We start from the raw sequence: 23,002 nt of genomic DNA on the forward strand, positions 1-23,002 counted from the left end.
GGAACACAGTCAAACCTGCTTAAAACATCACAGAAAATACACATGGAACACACAATTCTGTGAGGTAGAAGCAAAACCTGGTCATCCAGAAGTCAGGCTGAAGATAATTTTCGCTGCTAGTGTTTGTGCCTCCTCTGTTATCAGTTCATTTATTTCATATTTTGGACGCTTTAATTTCTGTGTGCTGCAACGTTTGCTTTCTCTCTGTCTCCCCCCATCTCCCTCTTTAGCTATGCTGGTGTCTCTCTCCCCCTCTTACTGGAATGGACTCCTGACAGGACAGAAATAGAGCAGGCAATGTCTCACATCAGTGCCAGCAAGCTGCCCTCTGTTACAATCTAACTTAACTCCCAGTCATGCGATAAAGTTCAGAAACTATACGTCACAATTGACACTTTACGTGTGTCAAATGCTCCAAAGTGATTTTATTATTATTACTATTGAAGACAGATTCATATGTTGTTTGGTTAGGCTGCAGAATAAGAAATGCTCGAATGGAAGCTTGCATTTTCCAAATGAAGACGTGCGTAAAACAACCCAAATTTTGCGCTACGGGGATTTTACGCACTCACATAGACGTAACACCGATGTATTTTTAGCATTTTCTTTACCGTAAGACGTTTCTGCTCAGCTCTCATTCACACCCCCCACGCACACCCCCCCACGCGTGCGCGCTGTCTCGCACACACCACACTTTGGAGAAGCTGCGGGAGAGAGAGCTGCAGTCGCTGCGTCACAGAGAGGACACGTAACGGTACGGCCTGAATCTGACCGGTGCGGAGGCAGATAGACCGGGTTAGCGGGGACAGAGAGGGAGACGACAGGACCACTGGCCTTATCACCCAACTCCGATACTTCTTGCGCAGAGGAGGTAAGCTGCTTTCTGTTGTTTGGACGCTTCTTTTGCCGGTAAAACACAAGTTCTTCCAGAGACTGCGTCAGGAGAAGTTTACTGATTTGTCATTTTTAAATGTGCCAGTGACTTGCACGCACACAGCTGAAGAGTTGTGAGTGAAATAAGTGTATTCACAGCTTCAAATGTAAGTGAAAAGGTTGATTTAAAGTTGAAATTAGAAAAACAGTGTGTAGATTGAAGTTTATTCTAGTGTGGGGTGCAGAGAAGGGTGTGGTCTCTGTCTATATAGAGAGGCCCAGTCTCCCCCACCCAGACCTTAATTCTGACATTAAGTTAGACTGTGCATGCTATTTTTGGAGAGCTTCACTCCTGTCTTAAGCAAACAGTACAGGGGAATCAAGCAGTCATTTCTTTTCTGTGCAAAAACAAAACAAAACAAAACAAAAAACTGAATGGATATAAAGTTTATGAAGCATTTGCAATCTGAGTTTGTAGACAGAAATCCATTATTATTCAGTGCAGTGATTCTAAATTCAAAAATGTACCAAGGGGGAAAGTTAGCAGAACTTTGCCTCTGTCTGAATGGCTGCATTATAGGTTAGCAGAATGGAAAATGTGACTAAATACTTTCCCTGGCAGCCAGATGAATACAAATTCCATCCACTAATGTGCCATACAGGGTGAACATGAGGTCAGACCTATAGAAAACAGTCCCCCTGTTTCTTTTTTGGTGCTATATTCTTGCTGAGGGTTACTAGTAGGTGTAGCAAACAGCTTTAAGCAGCACACTGAACAGACTACCTCTTGTCTCTGCAGCATAATTTCTCAAGAATGACACTTTCAACAGAGCAGGGATGATTTGCATTTCTGCTATCCAGTCCTACCTCAGCATTTCTCTCTCTCTCTCTCTCTCTCTCTCTCTCTCTCTCTCTCTCTCTCTCTCTCTTCAGGCCTGAAACTATTGATTCCTGAGCAGTGTTGACACACAAGACCAAACATAGACATGGTGAGTAGACAGGACCTCTGCCATCTTGTGTTATGTAAGTATGGTGAGGACTGTATCAAACTATTCAGAAAGATTCTGTGTCATGTGTGATAGCAGTGGTTTTGTGTGCCACATGAATGAGTGAGGTCATCAGCTGCCACCTGCCACCATGTGAGCCTCGGCATCATAAAGGCAGCAGTGTAGGGTGTCATCGCTACCTGTTCTGCCTGCACAGCTGATAGACACACCTGGCCGCATCTTTTTGTTGGATTGTTTACGACTGGCGGCAGGCATTCAGCTTTATCGTGGTCTGCATTGAGGAGAAACACGCACTTAGTCTTAATTATAACTCTGCTCAGTTCAAACCTTGGCTGCACTCAGTGGACTAGGATTTGGTAGGACAATCGTTTATGATATTAAATCCACTTTACGACAAAAGAAATGGGATTAGTTTAGTGTGTAGCTTGTTGCTAGGGGCTTGTATTTGTGGTGCTGTTGCTATGTGGGCGAAGCTCTCCAGCTGTCGTGAAGAGTGATGGTCGTTCTTGTAAAGAGGAGGATCTGAGCATGTGCAGTGGCCCCTCAGATGGGTGGAGCGTACTTTTTTGGCCGACAGCCTCACTGCAGCAATAATCTATATGGCAGCTGCTGCAGTTTACATACCTAATGTTTTTTTTTGTTTTTTTTTTCCACAGTGAACGAGGTGATATTATCACACAGTAGAGCTAAATGACACAACTATGATTATTTTAATGCAGTCATTGTGAGTAGAGCCTTATATGGAGTTGAATTCTCTGACATTTTTCATTGTATTTGAGCTATTGTACGTCAGACCCCTGCAAAGCCATGCAGCGTGTTATGTGTGCAACCTGACTCCCTGACACACACACACACACACACACACACACTAACACACACACTGCAGGTTTTACTCTGATCTGTTGGGTTCAAAAAGGTGCCAAAGGTCAGCTGTTGTATTGGCAGACTTGGCTGCTCCTCCTCTCCCGGAGTCCCGTTGCTGCTACTTTAACACAATTCAAACTATGCAAGACGTTGCGTGTCGAACTAATCCACTGTCGGATATGCAGTGCAGACCTGCGATCCTGGAAAAGCAAAATGTATTGTAACTCCTATCCTATTAATCCTTAGTTAGGAGGATTTACATGCAGTCTCTTTCCCACCTTTATAAGTGAGTTGAGAAAGAAGTTGTTTTTGATTGAGGTGAGCAGCATCTGCAAAGTTACATTAAAGGAGCAGACCGTAAACAGACCCAGTCAGGGGCCTATTTCTCAATATTTGCAGCCTGCAAGCTGCAGTTTTAAATTAGACATTACAGATTTCTGTGTTAATTTTGGGGCTTTGGATTGATTAGCAGAAGCACACCGTCAACACGCTAATGTGTACCAAGATTAATGTTGAGAATCTTAGTGTAGTGTATCACCATGCTAATATTCGCTAATGAATTTGCACAGAAATACTCAAAAATTCACTTGAGGCACCTAAGAATGTGATTAGCTTTGCATTTTTTGCTTTACACAAATGAAAAGTGTCACCGATGTTAGTCCATCCATCCATCCATCCGTCCATCCGTCCATCCGTTGTCCACACACCGCTTAATCCTCATTAGGGTTGCAGGTGATACAGGGCAGTAAAGCTATAATAGGAATTGTAGACCATTGTTGTTTCCTCTAACTGTACTTTCCAGCCATTGTTGTTGTTGTTGCTATCACTTCTTGAGTTCTTTGAGATACAACTAGAAGCTTCATCTCACCTTACCTCAGTACCCACAATCCAGCTTTCCACTGCCATCATCAATACGTCACACACTCAGATTTAAAGTTGCCACATGGTGAAAACTCTTTCTTGTTGTGTTTTGCGTTGCTGTAAAGTTATGAATACAGTGTGTTCGTCCTTGATGGGGTGAACCAGCAGCAGCTCACTGGTTTTCAGAGCAATGCAGTCTGTTTAGAATTACCCTAAAACAAGGGATTGTACAGTCAAGGTGAAATTATTTTGAGTTACAAAAAAAAACAAAAAAAACAAAGGACATGTGAGACTTCCAATAATTTGCTGAAAAGATGCATAATATGGGACATTAAAGATTTATGTCCCCAAATGCCCCAAACACCAACAGATCCTGTTTTAGATGTAGACTAAAGAGGGATGAATTAAGAGATAACAGCATCATATGTGCTGATCTGTATTTCTAGTATAAGTGTGCAAAGTGTTGTGTCAAACCTGAGATGCAACTTCATCTCCACACTTTATTCTTGAATAACCATACCTGAAATATTAAATTGAATTATTCTCCCTACAGGTGTTCAGAGGCACAATAACAGGTGCTCCGGACTTCGATGCCAGCGCTGATGCTGAGACGCTTTACAATGCTATGAAAGGCATCGGTGAGTGTCTCATTCCTGTCATTTTTGGCCACGGGGGTGTAAAGGTCTTCTTTCATCCTTCCCACTTATCGGCTGAATAATCACAGAAGGAATGTTCCACAGTTTTGGGTCTGTGTCTGAGATGTCAAAAATGATTTCAACTATTCCTGGTGTTCCTCAGGTAGCGATAAAGAGGCCATCTTGGATCTGGTCACTTCTCGGAGCAACGCACAGAGGCAGGAAATCATTGCAGCGTACAAATGCAGCTTTGGAAAGGTACACAAATGCATTTTTCATATCCCATGCCAAAGAAATCCTCTGAATATCAAATTATACATTAAACTTTTGGGCGCTTGCTTTAAGTCTAGCATATTTTTGCAAATTTACAATTCTGTCTTATCAGGACCTGATTGAGGATCTGAAATATGAGCTCACCGGAAAATTTGAGCGTCTCATTGTCAGTCTGATGAGAACCCGGGCCTACCATGACGCCAAGGAAATCCATGATGCAATCAAAGTAAGACTTCACCTCACACTCACATCTTTTTGACACCAGTCATGTTCAACTATTTCATACTTACTCATTTTTTAAAGGGCGCTGGAACAAACGAGAGATGCCTGATTGAAGTCCTGGCATCCAGAAACAACGCACAGATACATGAGATGGTTGCAGCTTACAAAGATGGTAAGTTCTTCTATCACTTCAAGACAACAGATAATGTGTTAGCATCTGGCAGCATCTCACTATGATTGTTGTGTCTGCAGCTTACGGCAGCGATATCGAGGAGGATGTAATCGCCGACACTTCAGGTCACTTTAAGAAGATGCTGATTGTTTTACTCCAGGTCAGTTCAACTGGAGTTGATGTTACGAGAAGTGAAGCATCCTATCAACCACGCAGTGATGCTTGAGCTTCGGTGCCTTTTAAAACCCTGACCGATCAGCAGATAGGTTGTTTTATATATTTTTTGGTTTGATGGTTTCAGGGGACCAGAGATGAGTCAGGAGTGGTGAATGCAGACCTGGTGGAGCAGGACGCACAGGTGGGTGAGAATCAAAACATTTTATGAGTAATAGAAAAGTATACAGTGCTTGGACTTTTTGACTTTATACAGCATCTGTTTAAAAACGACATTTTAAGTGACTTTCAGTGAAACCAGTCATCCAATGGGATAGGGTAGCACTCGATATGGAGACATAACACGTTGGCGACAACATTGAATAGCCTGATTTCAATACATCGAGTCTTTATAATACAATATATTATAAAAGGAATCAAAATATATCTCAAAAAAGTATGAAACCAAATACTGACTGAACTCAAGCAATGCACAATGCAAACGTCAGCACGCTAACAGATGTAGAGCTAGCATGCAGGCATTGTGCAGCTATAATAACTATGTTAGTTTCAGATGCTAGCATGGTCAAGTTTTGTTAATCAGGGTTAAACACTAAGTGCAGTTTAGGTTGATGGAAATTTCATTCAGTTTGCAAGCAAGAACAATATTTCCGGGAAGTTTATTCAACAATAGTTGAGATGTTACCGTACTGGACATTAGTGCACACATGAGTTTCTATTTGCGCTGGGTTTAATGCTTATAAACTAGGGTCAATGTGGCATACCCTCAATCCAGTGATAGAGCTTGGATCTCGTATGTCACATGTATTTTTTATAAATTATTATTCCGCCAAGGAACGTAGTGGAGTTATGTGATGATTGGGATACGTTGGTCTGTCTGTTAGTCTGTCTGTGCGCAACATTACTCAAAAACAGATTAACAGATTCGGATTAAATTTTCAGGGAAGGTCAGAAATGACACAAAGACCAAGTGATTAGATTCTGGCAGTGATGCAGCTTATTGTCTGGATCCACAGATTTGTTTAAGATTTCTGTATCATTGCGAGATAGCACTACATCAGCTGACTGCTGACAATCACGTGATTGTGATCCTACTGCAAATCAACCACTGCGGACTTATCGGGATTTATCCATTGGAAATTATACAAGGCACAACTGATTAAATCGTGGGGATGTTTCTGAGTCCTATCATTTGTCACCACCGGCTACATATTTAGGTCACGCGATCAGAAGTGTGAGATCATTGTGTTTGTGGGTACATCTATATTAAATGGCCACATTCTATAATGTCAAGATTTCTGATCATCAATAACTAAAAAAAAAAAGCTTCATTTCTACGAAAAATATGCTGCATTTCTGACAATGCCATATGCCCTCTCTGAGTGTTTATCTTGTTTTTGCACTGTGCTACCCATGTTTTCTCTCCACTATGTAGGATCTGTATGCAGCCGGAGAGGAGCAGTGGGGCACCGATGAGGCCAAATTCATCATGATCCTGGGAAACCGCAGCGTCACCCACCTCCACATGGGTGAGCACGTTTTTTTGTCAAATTAACACAGCATTCAAGATATTCCATGTTTTACAGCTGTTATCAGTGTGTCAGTATAATAAACCTTCCCAGTAAAACTTTTTTTACTGCTTTTTGTTACTGAAACTGATGTTCACAGCTGAACTTTGAATAGATAAAGAGCATTACAGAACAGGAAGAACCAGATAAATGTCACTTGTGATACAGTTGGTTTGATAAAGAGTCAGCCAATGCTGACAGCTCAGTGGCAATTTGAGTTGAATGTCAACATGCTCACAGTGACATAATGCTGATGTTCAGCGCTTTACAAGGTGAATCATCAGAGCCTGGTCTGGTAGAATAAAAGAACTGAACAAGATGATTTCCAGTAAAGATGAGATTAGTAACTGTGTGACATGTTGTCCCCTGTTTAGTTTTTGATGCATATGAGAAGATCGCGGAGATGAGCATCGAGGACAGCATTAAGAACGAGCTGTCCGGAGACTTTGAGAGACTGATGTTGGCTGTTGGTAAGAAATAAACTGAAAACAGCATTTAACGGCAACATGTAGACTGTTTATTTAACCTACTGTTCTTTTCTGGTGTTTTCCCACAGTCCAGTGCATAAGGAGTGTTCCCATGTTCTTTGCCAAGCGCCTTTACAAGTCAATGAAGGTAAACTTAAGTAGCCGTTCACTGTAATTCAGTGCCGTCTGATACCTGCATAACCATTATAACACATTTTCTGTTAAATGATATTTCAAATTTGTGATGAACTGTATATTGCTGCCACTTTGAATCGCCTCTCAACACGTCTCCTGTCTTTCCAGGGTCTCGGTACAGCTGACAACACTCTGATCCGGATCATGATTTCTCGCTCTGAAATCGACATGTTGGACATTCGGGAGTGTTTCCGTCTCAGATATGAGAAGTCACTTTACAACATGATAAAGGTTAGAACAAAGCTAACACATTTTTCCCACATTCATAAATCGTATACAACCCTCTCTAACGTGGCTTTGTGTACATTATGTGTGTAATGTAGGATGATACATCAGGGGATTACAAGAGGACTCTGCTTAACCTGTGTGGAGGAGATGATGAGTAAGTTACAGCTGCAGACAAAAGCAGCAACCAGCTGGGGGTGACAGAGCACAACTTTTGCAGGAGTTTTTGCTTTCTAAGGAAGTACAAGAGAAGTTTATTGCTTTAACGGATAAAGCTTGCTGTCATAGTGATTGTGCAGAGACAAATACAAACTAGTAGATAAAGCCGATATCTGAATATTGCCACAAAATACAGAGTTCATTTTCTAACAGGTCCCTCTTCCTCGACGTGCACAGATGGGATAATGCTTGAGATTTTGGCTTTGCTGAATGTGCTGTCTTGTGTTAAACTGATCGTTACAGCTTAGCTGGAGAGTTCTTCCCTGAAGCTGCTCAGATAGCCTACAAGATGTGGGAATTAAGTGCCATGACCAAAGTGCAGGTTTGGGCCTCATCTGTACCACTGTAGATGTGTCATTGCATGTCTGGCTTAGCAGCACTTTCCATCTGAGTTACCTGCTGGCCCTGCGACGATGTGCCACACATGGTGCTGATAACGCTGCTGTATCTGCACAGTGAAGCCTTTGTCTAACTGTGGATATGATCAGAATGCTGAAGTACAAATAGTTTTTGTTATAATGCAGCTTCCACACGGTGCACTATAACATGGAGAGTGAATGTCAAAAAGATCTCAGCATTTTTGTCAACAAAGGGCTGTCTCACTAACGCTTGAGAAAGCAGAGCTGTTTTTCTGTCTACCAACCTTTTCATTGTTGGTGGTGGCATGAATTCTAACCTCAAGAAGGCACCGCCCCCTCAAATGTCAGGAGATTATTATCATAAAACTTAATCTGCTGTTTCAAAATTGTTATCAGCAAAATAATCTTTGAACAACAAACCATTGTATGGAAATTTGCACTTTGCATGCAAACCCCTGTGTGTATTTCTTTAAGCTTACAGATCTGGTGTATTTAATTTAAGGTCATTAGTGTGAGCTTTTCCACCTCACATCATGTTTGTGTCACTGATTCTCATTCTTCTAATTTTGTGATTTCTACTCCCTCAGCTAAGGCCGTCAGTCCGTCCCGCTCCCGACTTTGACCCTGCTGCTGATGCACAAGCGCTGAGGAAAGCTATGAAGGGTTTCGGTACGCAACCTTGAAAACTAAAGCACATTGATGCCGCTTGTACAATTTTACAAAACTCATATTTACAAGTGTTATTACCTCTTTCCTAACCACAGGAACAGATGAAGATGCAATTATTGATATTGTTGCACGAAGAAGCAACGCCCAGAGGCAAGAGATCAGACAGGCCTTCAAATCCCTACTAGGACGGGTGAGAGAAGTGAAATACAGAAAATAAACCTGGAATAAAAAGATGAATGTTGGAACATACAGTATTTCTTATCTTTGTTCATTTTTGATACACATGCTTATTAAATCTCATTAGTTATTAAATGTTGTCTAACGCCTACCGCTCTCCATCGTCTCTCAGGATCTGATGAAGGACCTGAAGTCTGAACTATCAAAGAACTTGGAGAGGCTGATCATCGGACTCATGTTGACCCCTGCTGAGTTTAACGCCAAAATGATGAGGAAGGCCATGGAGGTAATATAGGAGTTGATACGAAGCTTAGAATGATTAGATTTGTTCCTTGAGGGACACTCCGGTGCTGCCAAGTGATCTGCTGGTGCATTTAATTTATACGTGTGGTAAGAACACCCTCCATTAATTTACTCCACACCAATACATCCATTGATAATTGTCTTATTACAATAAGAAACGTTGGGTCATAGCATTCAGGCAGATGTTCTATTGACGTATGACACCCACCCAAACATTGTTACAGAGCAAGCAAACTCTCGAGAGCAGTTGCACTCACTGACAGCAGAGAAAATAGCACAAGAAACCTGACAACAAGGCCAATGTGTTGACTCAGCCTCCAAATTTGCCCGATCAGAATCCAAATGTGCATCTGTGAGATGCTCTGGAGGAAGTCTGATCCAAGAAAACTGTTTGTCAGCACCAGACAGGTGGTTTTAATGTTGTGGCCGATCGTATCAAGCCTCTGGTGGTTGATGTTAGGCACAGATGGGTACAGTTGGTGCACAGATGTGATGGCAATTATACAGAAAGTGTAGCTAACTGTCAGATTACTTTATATTTCCTCGTATAGCGCAAGAATAAAATGCAAAGTAGTGTTTCACAATTTTACAGATTTGGAAGCAGTCAGACTTTTTTAATATGTTTTTTTGAAGGCATACAGGAAAAACAGGAATTTGGCACAAGAACGACATAGATAACAGTTGTTTGCTATCTATCAAAGTTTTGACATGTCCAATCTAATACTAAACTTTTAAATTAGGCTGAACTGAATCAGTCAGTTTTAACGTTTACACACGTGGACAAAATTGTTGGTACCCCTCAGTTAAAGAAGGAAAAACCCACAATTCTCACTGAAATCACTTGAAACTCACAAAAGTAACAATAAATAAAAATTTATTGAAAATTAAATAATCAAAATCAGCCATCACTTTTGAATTGTTGATTAACATAATTATTTAAAAAACCAAACTAATGAAATAGGGCTGGACAAAAATGATGGTACCCATAACTTAATATTTTGTTGCACAACCTTTTGAGGCAATCACTGCAATTAAACGATTTCTGTATTTGTCAATGAGCGTTCTGCAGCTGTCAACAGGTATTTTGGCCCACTCCTCATGAGCAAACAGCTCCAGTTGTCTCAGGTTTGATGGGTGTCTTCTCCAAATGGCATGTTTCAGCTCCTTCCACATATGTTCAATGGGATTCAGATCTGGGCTCATAGAAGGCCACTTTAGAATAGTCCAACGCTTTTCTCTCAACCATTCTTGGGTGTTTTTGGCTGTGTGTTTTGGATCGTTGTCCTGTTGGAAGACCCATGACCTGCGACTGAGACCAAGCTTTCTGACACTAGGCAGCACATTTCTCTCCAGAATGCCTTGATAGTCTTCAGATTTCATCGTACCTTGCACACTTTCAAGACACCCTGTGCCAGATGCAGCAAAGCAGCCCCAAAACATTACTGAGCCTCCTCCATGTTTCACCGTAGGGACAGTGTTCTTTTCTTCGTATGCTTGGTTTTTGAGTCTATGAACATAGAGTTGATGTGCCTTACCAAAAAGCTCCAGTTTGGTCTCATCTGTCCAAAGGACATTCTCCCAGAAGCTTTGTGGCTTGTCAACATGCATTTTTGCAAATTCCAGTCTGGCTTTTTTATGAGTTTTTTCAGCAGTGGTGTCCTCCTTGGTCGTCTCCCATGAAGTCCACTTTGGCTCAAACAACGACCAATGGTGCGATCTGACACTGATGTACCTTGGCCTTGGAGTTCACCTTTAATTTCTTTGGAGGTTGCTCTGGGCTCTTTGGATACAATTCCAACGATCCGTCTCTTCAATTTGTCATCAATTTTCCTCTTGCGGCCACGTCCAGGGAGGTTGGCTACTGTCCCGTGGGTCTTGAACTTCTGAATAATATGAGCCACTGTTGTCACAGGAACTTCAAGCTGTTTAGAGATGGTCTTATAGCCTTTACCTTTAAGATGTTTGTCTATCATTTTTTTTGGATGTCCTGGGACAATTCTCTCCTTCGCTTTCTGTTGTCCATGTTCAGTGTGGTACACACCTTTTCACCAAACAGCAGGGTGACTACTTGTCTCCCTTTAAATAGGCAGACAGACTGATTATGAGTTTGGAAACACCTGTGATGTCAATTAAATGACACACCTGAGTTAATCATGTCACTCTGGTCAAATAGTTTTCAATCTTTTATAGAGGTACCATCATTTTTGTCCAGGCCTGTTTCATTAGTTGTTTTTTTTTTTAAATAATTATGTTAATCAACAATTCAAAAGTAATGGCTATTTTTGATTATTTAATTTTCAATAAATTTTTATTTATTGTTACTTTTGTGAGTTTCAAGTGATTTCAGTGAGAATTGTGGGTTTTTCCTTCTTTAACTGAGGGGTACCAACAATTTTGTCCACGTCTGTATATTTCATAAATTCAATTCAATTTTATTCAATTCAATTCAGTTCAACTGAATTGAGTTTAAGTCAGTTAATTTCAATTCAGTTTAGTTCAGTTCAGTTCAATAAAAATACGCTAATATTTTGTATTTATTTATTTTGATTATTTGACCTTTATTTTACCAGGTAACCAGTTCTCATTTGCAAACATGACCTGGACAATTCCATTCAGATCAATTCAATTTGCTTTCATTAATCTAGCACCAGATCACAACATATGTCAACTCAGGACGCTTAACTTAGTACGGTGTCAACCTTTGAACGTTTGTAAAGAGAAACCCAACAAATCCAAAGTTGAAGCAAAAACCCTCTGGCAGAACCAGGTTCAGGAAGCCAGCCTTGAGTGGTTGGGGTGAGGGAGAAGTGTGACAGACAAGAGAACAGACAAACAAAAAACACTGCAGATGGGTGAGGTCGGTAAATGCAGATCAGATATGTGTGGCTCCAGATCGGGAGATACCTGCAGAGAGAGCAAAATACCAATAACAGGGATAGAAGAAGCAAAGTTAGTAGCATGCAATGGTGGCGTATAACCGTATGCAGAGAGGAGAGGAGAGGAGAGGAGAGGAGAGGAGAGGAGAGGAGAGGAGATGAGATGAGAGGTGCTCAGTGGATGATGGGAAGTCCCCCAACAGTCTAGGCCTATAGCAGCACAGCTAAGTAAACATAGCATAAAAGTAGAGAGCGTCTGTCTCCTGATCCCGAATCAATGGTCTGCACTTTTTAACCTTAACTAGATTCTGCATTCGCTCGTTCATGCACCACAACTTTGCGTTCAGCTTCCAAGCGAAGCATCGGGAGAAGCTACAGATTGAACCTTGTGATCAGTTGACAGCCTGGTGTACCATCATTCTTGATTCACAGATTATAAAAGCCAGGCAGCAAAATATTAAAACATGGACACTGTCATTTCATAATGTCAGGGTGCAGCTCACATTTAACCTCGTCCTAGGTGTGTGGTGCAGCTCTTGCTTATCTGAATGTCTTTTTTGGCTGTTTTTATGATCTTTATTTTAGGGAGCCGGTACAGATGAGCATGCTCTTATCGAGATCCTGGTGACCAGGAGCAACGAGGAAATACAAGCCATGAATGCTGCCTATCAGGATGGTGAGTCTGACACCACAATAGGACTTTCAAATCCATTTCTTGTCCTGAAAGTCTTTTGCAGTTCATGCAATTTATCGTTTACCCACGCTTTACAGCCTATAAGAAGACTCTGGAGGAAGCCATTCAGTCAGACACATCAGGCCACTTCTGTCGCATCCTTGTTTCTCTCGTGCAGGTAACGTTCATCAGCACCATGAGAACTTAGTCTTTGTTTAATTTCCACGCCCACTCACTGGTTGCAGTCTGGTTTGTGCTCTTTGCTGACTGTAGCCGAGAAAGCCTTTTTTTAATCACCTTCAAAAGTCTTTTTTCTCATGTGTTGACCCACGTTTTTAAAGAACAAAGCATGTTGTTGGTTAACCACTGACATATAATAGAACAGAATTTACATTTACCTTTTTTTCTGAGTTCAGGGTGCTAGAGAGGAGGGTCCTGCCGATGTAGAAAGAGCTAATGCAGACGCTCAGGTGATTTAGTGTGTTCTCCACAATTTTAAAGTGATAAAATATGAAAAAAAAGAATGGATTTTAATGTTTGTTCTTCCTGAACTTCTCAGGAACTTGCCGATGCATGCAATGCAGACTCTGATGACATGGAGATGAAGTTCATGAGCATTCTGTGCACAAGGAGCTTCCCCCATCTCAGGAAAGGTAGAGATTCAAATAAATCAATAAATTACGAATCAAGATGTTTGTTTCTTTCATTTATCAACTTGAATTGTAATCTTTACTTTTCACAGTATTCCAGGAGTTTGTCAGATGCACTAACAAGGACATAGAACAGATTATCAAGAAGGAAATGTCAGGAGATGTGAAAAACGCCTTTTATGCGATAGGTAATGACTGTTTTTGACCTGAAGTCTGGTTATATTTTACTTTTCAGTTTGGCACAGTTGCTAATGCTGACAGGATCTGTTCTGTGACTCCTTCTGAGCTCTTTCTTGTTATCTCTTTGCTCTCCAGTTCGCAGTGTGAAGAACCAGCCTTCTTATTTTGCAGACCGTTTGTACAAAGCCATGAAGGTATTTTCTAAGTTTACGCAATTCATGTCATTGGAGTGTTGACTATCAGAAGAAACAATGATATGCTCATGTTGTACTTTGTGTCCTTTTTAGAAAATAAATAGCCTAACCTAAAATGAGAATAAACAGAGCATTCATTGATCTCCTCTGCAGGGTCTTGGTACAGACGACAGGGCACTGATCCGAATCATGGTGTCCCGTAGCGAGGTCGACCTTTTCAACATTCGTAAAGAGTTCAAGGAAACACATGACGAGTCCCTCCATGAATTCATCCAGGTAGAAACTATGATTGTAAGTCAGAGTCTTTGTCTACTAACAAAGTGGTTTGTTGTGTTCTCATGTGACCTGTGTGTCTCTACGGAGTTTTTTTTTTTTTATCTTTGCTGTTTGTGTGCCTCCGTGTGAGCGTGTGTTGCACATCCTCCTGCTGCTGCTGTGGTGGGGCAGCGGCGGCGGAGGGGTACGTTTTTCTATAGCTTTGTGCGGTGGACTATGGATCTGTGGCTACCACACAGCTGTTTAGGAATTTCCCCTTGCATGCTTAACTTCCTCTCTATATCTGCTGTGTGATTGGTTGGAAGCCACAGAGACAGGAAGTTCCTAAAAGCAGTTCTATAATAACTTACAGATGAAATCACCATCAAGCAAGTAGGGTGCCCTTCACAGAAATATTATCAGATTATGCAACAGATGCAACGATTGCTATATGCTGTTTATTCTGAAGTGTGTATATAGCAAAAAAAAAAATGTCTTGCATAAGTTTTCGAAGTTGTGCAGTCAAGTTTGGCAAGATGGTGATTTTAATAACAATTATTTTTAGGTTGTCAGTTTCGATTACAAAAGACATTTTGGAGTTGAAGAAATTGAGAAAAAGTTTTGAGATTTAAGAAAAGTGTAATTAATGATTTGATAAATTAAAAATTTAACCCACTATACAAAAATGTTAGTATCACAACTGTACTGGAGCAAACAGATGCTTAAAACTATTTAAAGGAGTATTTTAACATTCTAGGAAATATGTTTATTTACTTATTCTCAAGACTACACTGTAAATCCATCTATCAGCACCTCTAAAGTCAACAGCAGCAGATTTACAGGTGCTGATAGGTAGATTTTGTTACCTTAAGACAGGGTGGTTTCCCATTGTTTCCAGTTATCATGCACTGATATTGTATACTAGTCCTTTAGACGTTTTGTTTTTCATAAAATATACATTTAAAAATCAATTTTGGGTCAAATAATTTTATTTCTTTAGTGTCACATAGTAAGATGAAGACCTCCCTAAATTATGCACTGAGCCCCAACAAATCCAATATATATGTATGTATGTATGTATATATATATATATATATATATATATATATATACACACACACATACATATAAACTTGTTTACATATAAACATTTTAAATTTAAATCCAAAGAATCGGCCCGTGGTCTGTTAGAAAGTTCTGTGATCGGACAACGGTGATAAAATGAACATAAATGGTTCAATTTTAAGCATAAAGAAAGAAAAACAGGAAAAACAAAACAATTATTTCCTCATATTTTCTCCATGAAGGAAATGTTTCATTTGTCTCTGCGGACGTGTCGGCGTATCCTCACATTATGACCCCTGACAGGTGAAGTAAGTAAAAGTTAGCGGGTTGTATATATTAGGCAGCAAGTCAACATTTTGTCCTCAAAGTTGATGTGTTACAAACAGGAAAAGTGGGCAAGCATAAGGATTTGATCCAGTTTGACAAAGGCCAAATTGTGATGGCTAGACAACTGGGTCAGAGCATCTCCAAAACTGCAGAGCTTGTGGGGTCCTGTACTGCAGTGGTCAGTATTTATCAAAAATGGTCCTTGGAAGGAACAGTGGTAAACTGGTGACAGGGTCATGGGTGGCCAAAGCTTATTGATGAGGCTGGCCCGTGTAGTCTGATTCAAAAGATGAGTTACTGTTGCTCAAATTGCTGAAGAAGTTAGCGCAGGTTCTAATAGAAAGGTGTCATAATACACAGTGCATCGCAGTTTGTTACGTATGGGGCTACCTAGAAGGGAGGCAGTGTGATGCTTTGGGCAATGTTCTGCTGGGAAACCTTGTGTCCTGCCATCCATGTGGATGTATCTGTGACACGTACCATCTACCTAAGCATTGTTTCAGACCATGTACACCCTTTCATTGAAACGGTATTATCTGATGGCTGATATATATGCATACTGACTGGAAACGCGGGGTAACAGACAGCCTGACCTGTTCTAAATATAAAAGCAAATAGGTGTAATTCCCTAAATGAGGAACTATCCCTTTAAGACCACATTGTCTGACATAATGATGATCGTAAAGTAGAAATCTTTATAGGTGTCAGCTGACATTGAGGGTATTTCCACTTCTAACTCCCTTGTCGATTTCAGTTGATTTCTTGCCTTTTGTTCTGCTGTGTTGCTACAATGTGAGCCTTGAATGATCTCTGCTTTCCAGCGTCAGCTCTGTGATGACCACATATCAGCAGACATGAACGTGATGAAAATAGTATTTTCCATTCATTCAAGCTCCTGCTCTGTGTGTGTTTGTTGTCCATGTTCAGGGTGATACCTCAGGAGACTACCGTAAAACCCTGCTGATTCTCTGTGGAGGGGAGGATTAAACCTGTCACGTCCCTGCAGATTTGTTCGCAGACTTCAGTGACCACAAGACAAGCTCGTTCAAAGAGTGAAACGGGTGGTGGTTAAAGTCAGTATCTGTTGTCAGTGTTCCCAACTGCTGCCACTCCTCAGCCAAACCAAGTGACCTGTGACCTCTCAGCCTTGCAAGCCAGTTTTTCTGCTCTCACATCTAATCTTCCTGTGTGGCAGGACGGTATCTTTCTTTTTTTTTTTACAGTGTCCTATGTTATATGAAGACGTTCACGTTAGTGTAGAAGGGGCTTCACATGTACAACGTGTGTAAGACTAGTAGTGCCTTCAGACTGTAGGACGTCCAGTCAATACTGTGATTTTTAGGTATCACATATACCTGAATAAAGTAAATTAAATCAAACTATGCCTTCTTTTTCTTTGTCTTCTAATATATAAATACATTTTTGAGATATTAGGTTTTGTTTGTTGCATATCAGCAGACCGCAAGTTCTCTTTCTGTACTTTTTTTTTTACAGTATCTGAAATGGGTGAGTTCCTGGTTTGCATTTAGCAGGGTAATTAAATGATTAACTATGTTGATCCTGGTAATAGCATTGGGTTGAGCAAAATGGGAACTAGAATAGTTGACATCAGGAAACTCCCACTCCAATTCGGTACCTCTTCTGCTTAGCAAAAATATGCAAAAGTGAGCTCATGGAGGTGAACTGATGTAAATAAAGGCTCCACTATCAAAATAAAAGCAATTCATTATTTTTTGAAAACAGTTCTTTATTGGATAGTAGCTGAGAAATACAATCAATCTTAACACATCAGGCTTCTATTAGGACTCCCAGTCACTTTGATTCTTCATATTAAGAAAGAGGTTTAACATGACTAAAGAACTGTTATACATCAATATATTACAACGAGCAAAGAGGAAATATGTAGTTGACACTTTTCTGTCTTAACTTGACACTTGGTTTCTCGTGTGTCAGTTGCACTCGTACACTTGTTAATGCAGAAGAAAAAAGTGCACGACAGCTGCCTCTGTTCTTGTTGGTGTCTCAGCTCACTGCGTATGTGTGAGTGCAGCTGCTGTCAAGCCATTTCGAGTTAAAAGAGGAAAGAAGAAAAAAGATGTATGTGGCGAGGAAATCCCCTGCACTACGCCAAAATCCAAGGCAACAAATAAAGTCTGCAGCAGTCAGTCACACTGCTTTTAATGGCACACCCAACCTGAAATTGCTCTATTTGATGATAATTACAAGAGATTAAGAGATTACTTCAATAGCATTTTGCTAATATCAACATATATACACTGTTCTTGAATTTCCCTTTTTATAGGTGGGGGAACTTTGGTGATGTTCAGCTTGTGCTGCATGAATTAAACAGCTTGTAGTTTACATATTTCAAAGCTGCAGCGTCTTCAGAGAGAGTCTTTGGTTGCTTTAGCCTTTGACTTACTGTCTACAGCCTCTCTGTTATAGATGCTTCTTTACGTGACGCGAAGAAGCCATGTTCTGTACTGTATGTAGGCCTACAGTACTATACACTACCAGTCAAAAGTTTGGACACACCTTTGTATTAAATGCTTTTATTTATTTGTATTATTTTCTACATTGTATATTAATACTGGAGATCAACACTATTTTGTTTACAACATAATTCCATATGTATTCTTTTGTACTTTTGATGTCTTCAGTATTAATCTACAATGTAGAAAATAATTAAATAAAAACCATTGAATGAGAAAATGTGTCCAAACGTTTGACTGGTACTGAACATGCAAGTTAAAAATATATTACATGCATTTTAACTCACTTCACCATTAAATTTGCCATGTTTTTGTGCTCTTCTGTATCATTCAGGTTTCTTTGCATGCATCCATGTTTGCAGCCTGGCGTACGTGTTTACAAAAAATTATTTAAATGTATCCAGCTTTCTTTTCCTGTGTTGTGTTGCTCAGTGAAGGCAGGCCACACGGTTGGACACACACCAGGTTCTGTTCAGGCTGAGCCTACAGTATCAGGCCATTTTACTGGGTTATGGGAATTCCCCAAGTCTCACAGTGAAATTGCTTCCCCCCTATTCACCAGTTTCCTTAAAAAGTGCCTCTCCGAAACAAGCTGAATGTGTGGGTGAGTTGTTGTTTATTTGTTTTAACAGTTGAGATGTAAGTATAGATTATTTTAGAGGTGTTTTTGTCTGTACTTTCTCTCTTTTCTTGACGTCTGGGTGGGTTGCAACCTTTTTATGCAGTTACTTAAGCAACTGGTGTAGCCTTTTGTTTGGAATTTTACATGTCAGGCAAATGTAGCGCAGTAAAAAGATTCACTAAGCTTAAAAACTGCTGTTAGTTCTATAATTGTGTGGTCTTTTGGTCAAAAGTACAGTTGCTTCTATATCTAATCTCAAGGAAAAAGTCTAAAGAAGTAAATTGTTGTTTATTTTACATTATTTTGTAATTAAATGTATTTAAAATATAGCTAAATATTATAAAACCTGATGATAAATTCATCTTAAGTGTAGCTTTTAAAGAAACTTGTTCTTCAACGCCTACTCGACAAACTGGTACATTAGTTTTACACACTTAATAAAGTCTAAAATTTAGATTTGAAATAAAAATAAGATCAGTAATTTGTTAAGGGCTGAAATGGAAGCAGATCTGGTGCCAGAGCATGTCTTGTTTAGTTTTGTTGCATTGTGCTAGAGACTCAGTTGCGATAATGTCTCTGATTTAATGCCTCAGGAGGGCTGAAGTCACCACTCTCTGCAAACAAAAGGACATTTTGTACTAAGTAGCACAGATCTAATGACTATCAGCTGCTAATTTCTGCTGCGAGGAGATGGGAGACTGGACTGTCCCAGCAGGGTGAGGTGCATGTTCTTTAGAGCACTGACACAGTGGGCCTTCAGTCTGATGAATACTCTTTCTCACGTCTCCTGCTCACTTTCTTGTGAGGAAAATGCTTTAAAATGTAGTTTAAAGTAGGTGGGAGGCGAAAACAAAGTTTGCAGTTTTTGTTACGCAGCAGGACTACATGCTGGGTGATGTTTCCTGTATCCTCAGGCCTTTGTTTTTTGTTTTGTGCCGGCAGGCTGAGAGTCATCACCCTGTTTGTTATTTCAGCACACCACAGCAGCCTGCGGTGGAAACGTTGTGCACCAGCAGATACGGCCAAGGTGTTTGGTGGCAGGGACAGGACTAAGGAAAAACAACTTGTGTGTGTGTGAGCCACATGAGTTGTGTGTTTGCTTTTTCCTGTAGTGAACAAATAGGTCTCTGGGGGATGCATTCGCACGTTCCAAGCATTTTCTGCCCAACGGGACACACTGAGTTGGGTGTGTGCGCCTGTTGTTGGACTGAAATATGTGAATACTCTCATAAACGGAGTCAAAGAATAGTTTTTATTTATGAAAAGGATTTTCTAATGAGGCTTACTGTTATTAAATCACACACCATTTACAGAGTCCACACACCCACTCGCTCTTGTTTTGTCACTCATCGTCTTTTTTTTACAGTGAGGTTAAGACACAAATGACTAGTATAGTGAAATCCTATTTACAATGACTGACTGAGACATTTAAAGTCGAGATGTGATGACGTTTTTTCATTACAGCTATTACTGAACCAGTTACTTTATTACGACAGTTATACGTCAATACTTCAGTATTACTGGGGCACATTTTTGCATTACAGGAAGTAACAGGGATGGCTTTATAAAGAGAAACACAAAGGTGTGATTCTGATTACTTTGGGTTTATCATTAATCATATCACATATAATTATAAAATTATTTGCAAACTGGGTGTTTCCTGTTTTATTACAGCTTGCTTCCTGATAAGATCGACAAGGCCAATGTTCTAAAATTGAGTCTCTAGGTGTCTTTGTTCTAATTGTGTTGGCTGACAAGCAGTGATATGTCTTTCATAGTGAAATTAAACATTGTTTGTCTTTCTAGAGTCTTAGAAACACGCACTACTTAGCTGGGACTACCCTTGTGTGGTTTGGTCTAAATGGAAGCTGAATTATACAGTATCATATTTATGCTTCCAGTCAACACAGCAATGGTTGGTGACACTCCTTGTGGAAAAATTGTTACCACATACAGTGTCTATAAAAAGTATTCACCCCCTTGGAAGTTTTCCTCTTTTATTGTTTTACACCACTGAATCACGATCAGTATAATGTAACATTTTTTAAAAGAGATTTACAGTCTGTCATGTTCAAAATGAAAAGAGATTTTTATCAATTCATGTCAATTAATTGAAAATGTAAAATAAATAACGGAACAAGTATTATCCCCCTTTAAAATGACTCATCCATTTCAACAGAGGTGCAGCCAATTGGTGCTTGACGTCACGCAGTTAATGAAATGGAGATCGTCTGAGTGCAGCGAATGTGTCTCAGTGATTATAATATAAAAACATCTGTATCTGGAAAGTCCAGCCACTGGGGAATCAGTACTTCACACTGTAAGTACACCAAGTAGATTAAAAAACAGTCAAACCTTCATTAAAAGATTATTGAAAAACATAAGTTGGGGGATTGATACAAGAACATTTCCAAGTCACAGAATATCTCTTGCAGTTCAGTCAAATCCATCATTAGGAAATTAAAGAAATATGGCAAATACATTAATCAACCTGAGGCAGGCTGTCCTCAAAAACCAAGCGACTATACGGGAAAGACACTAGTTAGGGAGGCCACAAAGACCCCTATGACTCTTCTGAAGGAGGATCTTCAGAGACTGAAATGGTAAAGATATCATCCTGGCCGTGAAGCATGGTGGTGGCAGCATCATGATGTCGGGTTGTTTCTCGGCAGCAGGCACGGGAAGGTTTTCAAAGCAGTGGGTAAAATACAAAGAATTGGGCAATCTGAGGCAGTCTACAAGACAACTGCAACTTTGGAAAACATTTTTTTGAAGCCAAACAACGACCTGAAGCAGGTGAAGATTTTAGAGACACCTAATCAGAGCCCAGACCTCAATCCGACTGAGAATTTGTGGCTGGATTAAAAAATAAAAAGGCCGTTCACTCACAATTCCTGTACAACCTGACAGAGCTGAAGCAGTTTGCAAAGAAGTACGGGGTTAATTTACAGTGTACAGATGTAGAAGCCTGATTGAGACTCCTTCATACAGGCTCAATGCTATAATTGCAGCCAAAGATTCATCTACTAAATACCGTTGTTAAGGGGGCGAATATTTTTATGTATTATCTGTTTGTTAATTCCCACAAGATGTCACTATTGCTCTGAATGATTTGTTTTTGGTTCGCTGGGGGCCTTGAATAAAATTCTGATAAATAAGTCAAAACATAGTTTTTACTTGAAGTGGCACAGTGAGTCGCGGCAAACACCTCGCAACCTCTGACTTACAATTAACATTAAAAAAAATACAGTATTTCTTTGCAGTGGCCTATGTAATGTGTAATGTGTAATGTGTTAGTATTACACAGTATCAGGTAATTATTGTGCTCAACATAATTTTATTCTGTAGATTTGAAATATAATATGATCAGCTGATCATATTATAAGTATGGTGTACGCTCTGAATATTTTCATGACAGTCATAATGAGGTATATGTCATTTGTCTGAAATCATGTACATACATAGATATGTAGAACACTTAGATGATGTTCACTGTACACAGGCAGAATTCTCAAATGAGATCTGTATATTATTTGTAGCTTCATTTTCAGGATGTGACTTAAATGTAATACAAACATATATTTTAATTTCAAAATCCTAGGTAATTTTGGAATATCTCTGTTTGAGCTATCATAATCATATTTAATTAATAGATATCCTTTACAGTTAAAAACTGAATGGGCTTTCAGTTAGACAAAGAAAGTAATAAGAATATGTCAGTTTGATTTTTAGGAAACTCTGATGGAGATTTTTCAGAGTTTTTTATTTACATTTTATATATTCATAGACAAGAAGACAGATAGTTAATTGACAAAATATATTATAGTAAGCATTAATTCTAAAGAAATGGTTGCAGCCCCTTACAACATTGTAATTTTTTTTTACTCTATTGCCAAATATTTCTGTTAACCTAAAGTGTGAACTAAAAAAGCTCCGTGTAACATGACCCTTTCAGTTCAGAGGAAATATGTGATGCAATCACAGAAACCCCCACCAGCCCCTTCTCTTTATCAATGAGGAAAAAATCATTCAGAGAACAGGGCCGGGTTTCTCCCAGGGCCATGGGAGGTGACTTTTAAGAGGTAAAAAAAAAGAAAAGAAAAAAAAAGAAAAGGAGGGTTAATAAATTATTATATTAAAATTATTTTTGATTGAAATGAAACCTCAGGATTTCTTTGATTTTCAGTGTTCACAGGCATATTGTTTTATAACGTGAGCCAAATTTAGATGTTAATATACATATCAAAAAGTCAGTCATGTGAACAAGATTTTCAGTTCTCATAAAATGTCTATAATGAAATGTGGATATGTAAAGCATTTGGCTCCAGTGTTTACATTACCGCTAGCGGCTCCGATTGGTCCCCCGCTGACCGATAGCAGCGCTCTGATTGGCCCTTCGCGCTGT

The 23,002-nt window shown here is 39.7% G+C and overlaps 1 protein-coding gene across 2 annotated transcripts; it reads left to right on the plus strand.

The window, feature by feature from the left end:
- The first annotated feature begins 671 nt into the window (after positions 1 to 671).
- On the plus strand, positions 672 to 16,862 carry anxa6 (annexin A6). Of its 2 annotated transcripts, none has more exons than XM_022195766.2 (25): positions 672 to 871; positions 1,807 to 1,862; positions 4,159 to 4,243; positions 4,404 to 4,498; positions 4,626 to 4,739; positions 4,817 to 4,907; positions 4,988 to 5,067; positions 5,209 to 5,265; positions 6,517 to 6,610; positions 7,024 to 7,119; positions 7,206 to 7,264; positions 7,420 to 7,542; positions 7,635 to 7,693; positions 7,999 to 8,077; positions 8,702 to 8,783; positions 8,879 to 8,973; positions 9,133 to 9,246; positions 12,725 to 12,815; positions 12,911 to 12,990; positions 13,229 to 13,282; positions 13,372 to 13,465; positions 13,555 to 13,650; positions 13,778 to 13,836; positions 13,990 to 14,127; positions 16,411 to 16,862. In XM_022195766.2, exons 2-25 carry the CDS (start codon positions 1,860 to 1,862, stop codon positions 16,468 to 16,470), a joined length of 1,998 nt encoding a protein of 665 aa, XP_022051458.2. In that variant the 5' UTR covers positions 672 to 871; positions 1,807 to 1,859; the 3' UTR covers positions 16,471 to 16,862. The 2 variants fall into 2 exon arrangements, with proteins under 2 accessions (XP_022051458.2, XP_022051468.2); XM_022195776.2 differs by having other exon boundaries at positions 13,990 to 14,112.
- Positions 16,863 to 23,002: the final 6,140 nt, after the last annotated feature.

This window comes from Acanthochromis polyacanthus, chromosome 10 (genome assembly GCF_021347895.1).
Source record: "Acanthochromis polyacanthus isolate Apoly-LR-REF ecotype Palm Island chromosome 10, KAUST_Apoly_ChrSc, whole genome shotgun sequence".
Taxonomy (NCBI): Eukaryota; Metazoa; Chordata; class Actinopteri; family Pomacentridae; genus Acanthochromis; species Acanthochromis polyacanthus.

Coding starts and splice junctions, on each gene's coding strand:
- anxa6 (XM_022195766.2), top strand. Junction 5,266..6,516: donor TGGTGGAGCAGGACGCACAG/GTGGGTGAGAAT, acceptor TCCACTATGTAG/GATCTGTATGCAGCCGGAGA. Junction 8,078..8,701: donor GTGCCATGACCAAAGTGCAG/GTTTGGGCCTCA, acceptor CTACTCCCTCAG/CTAAGGCCGTCAGTCCGTCC.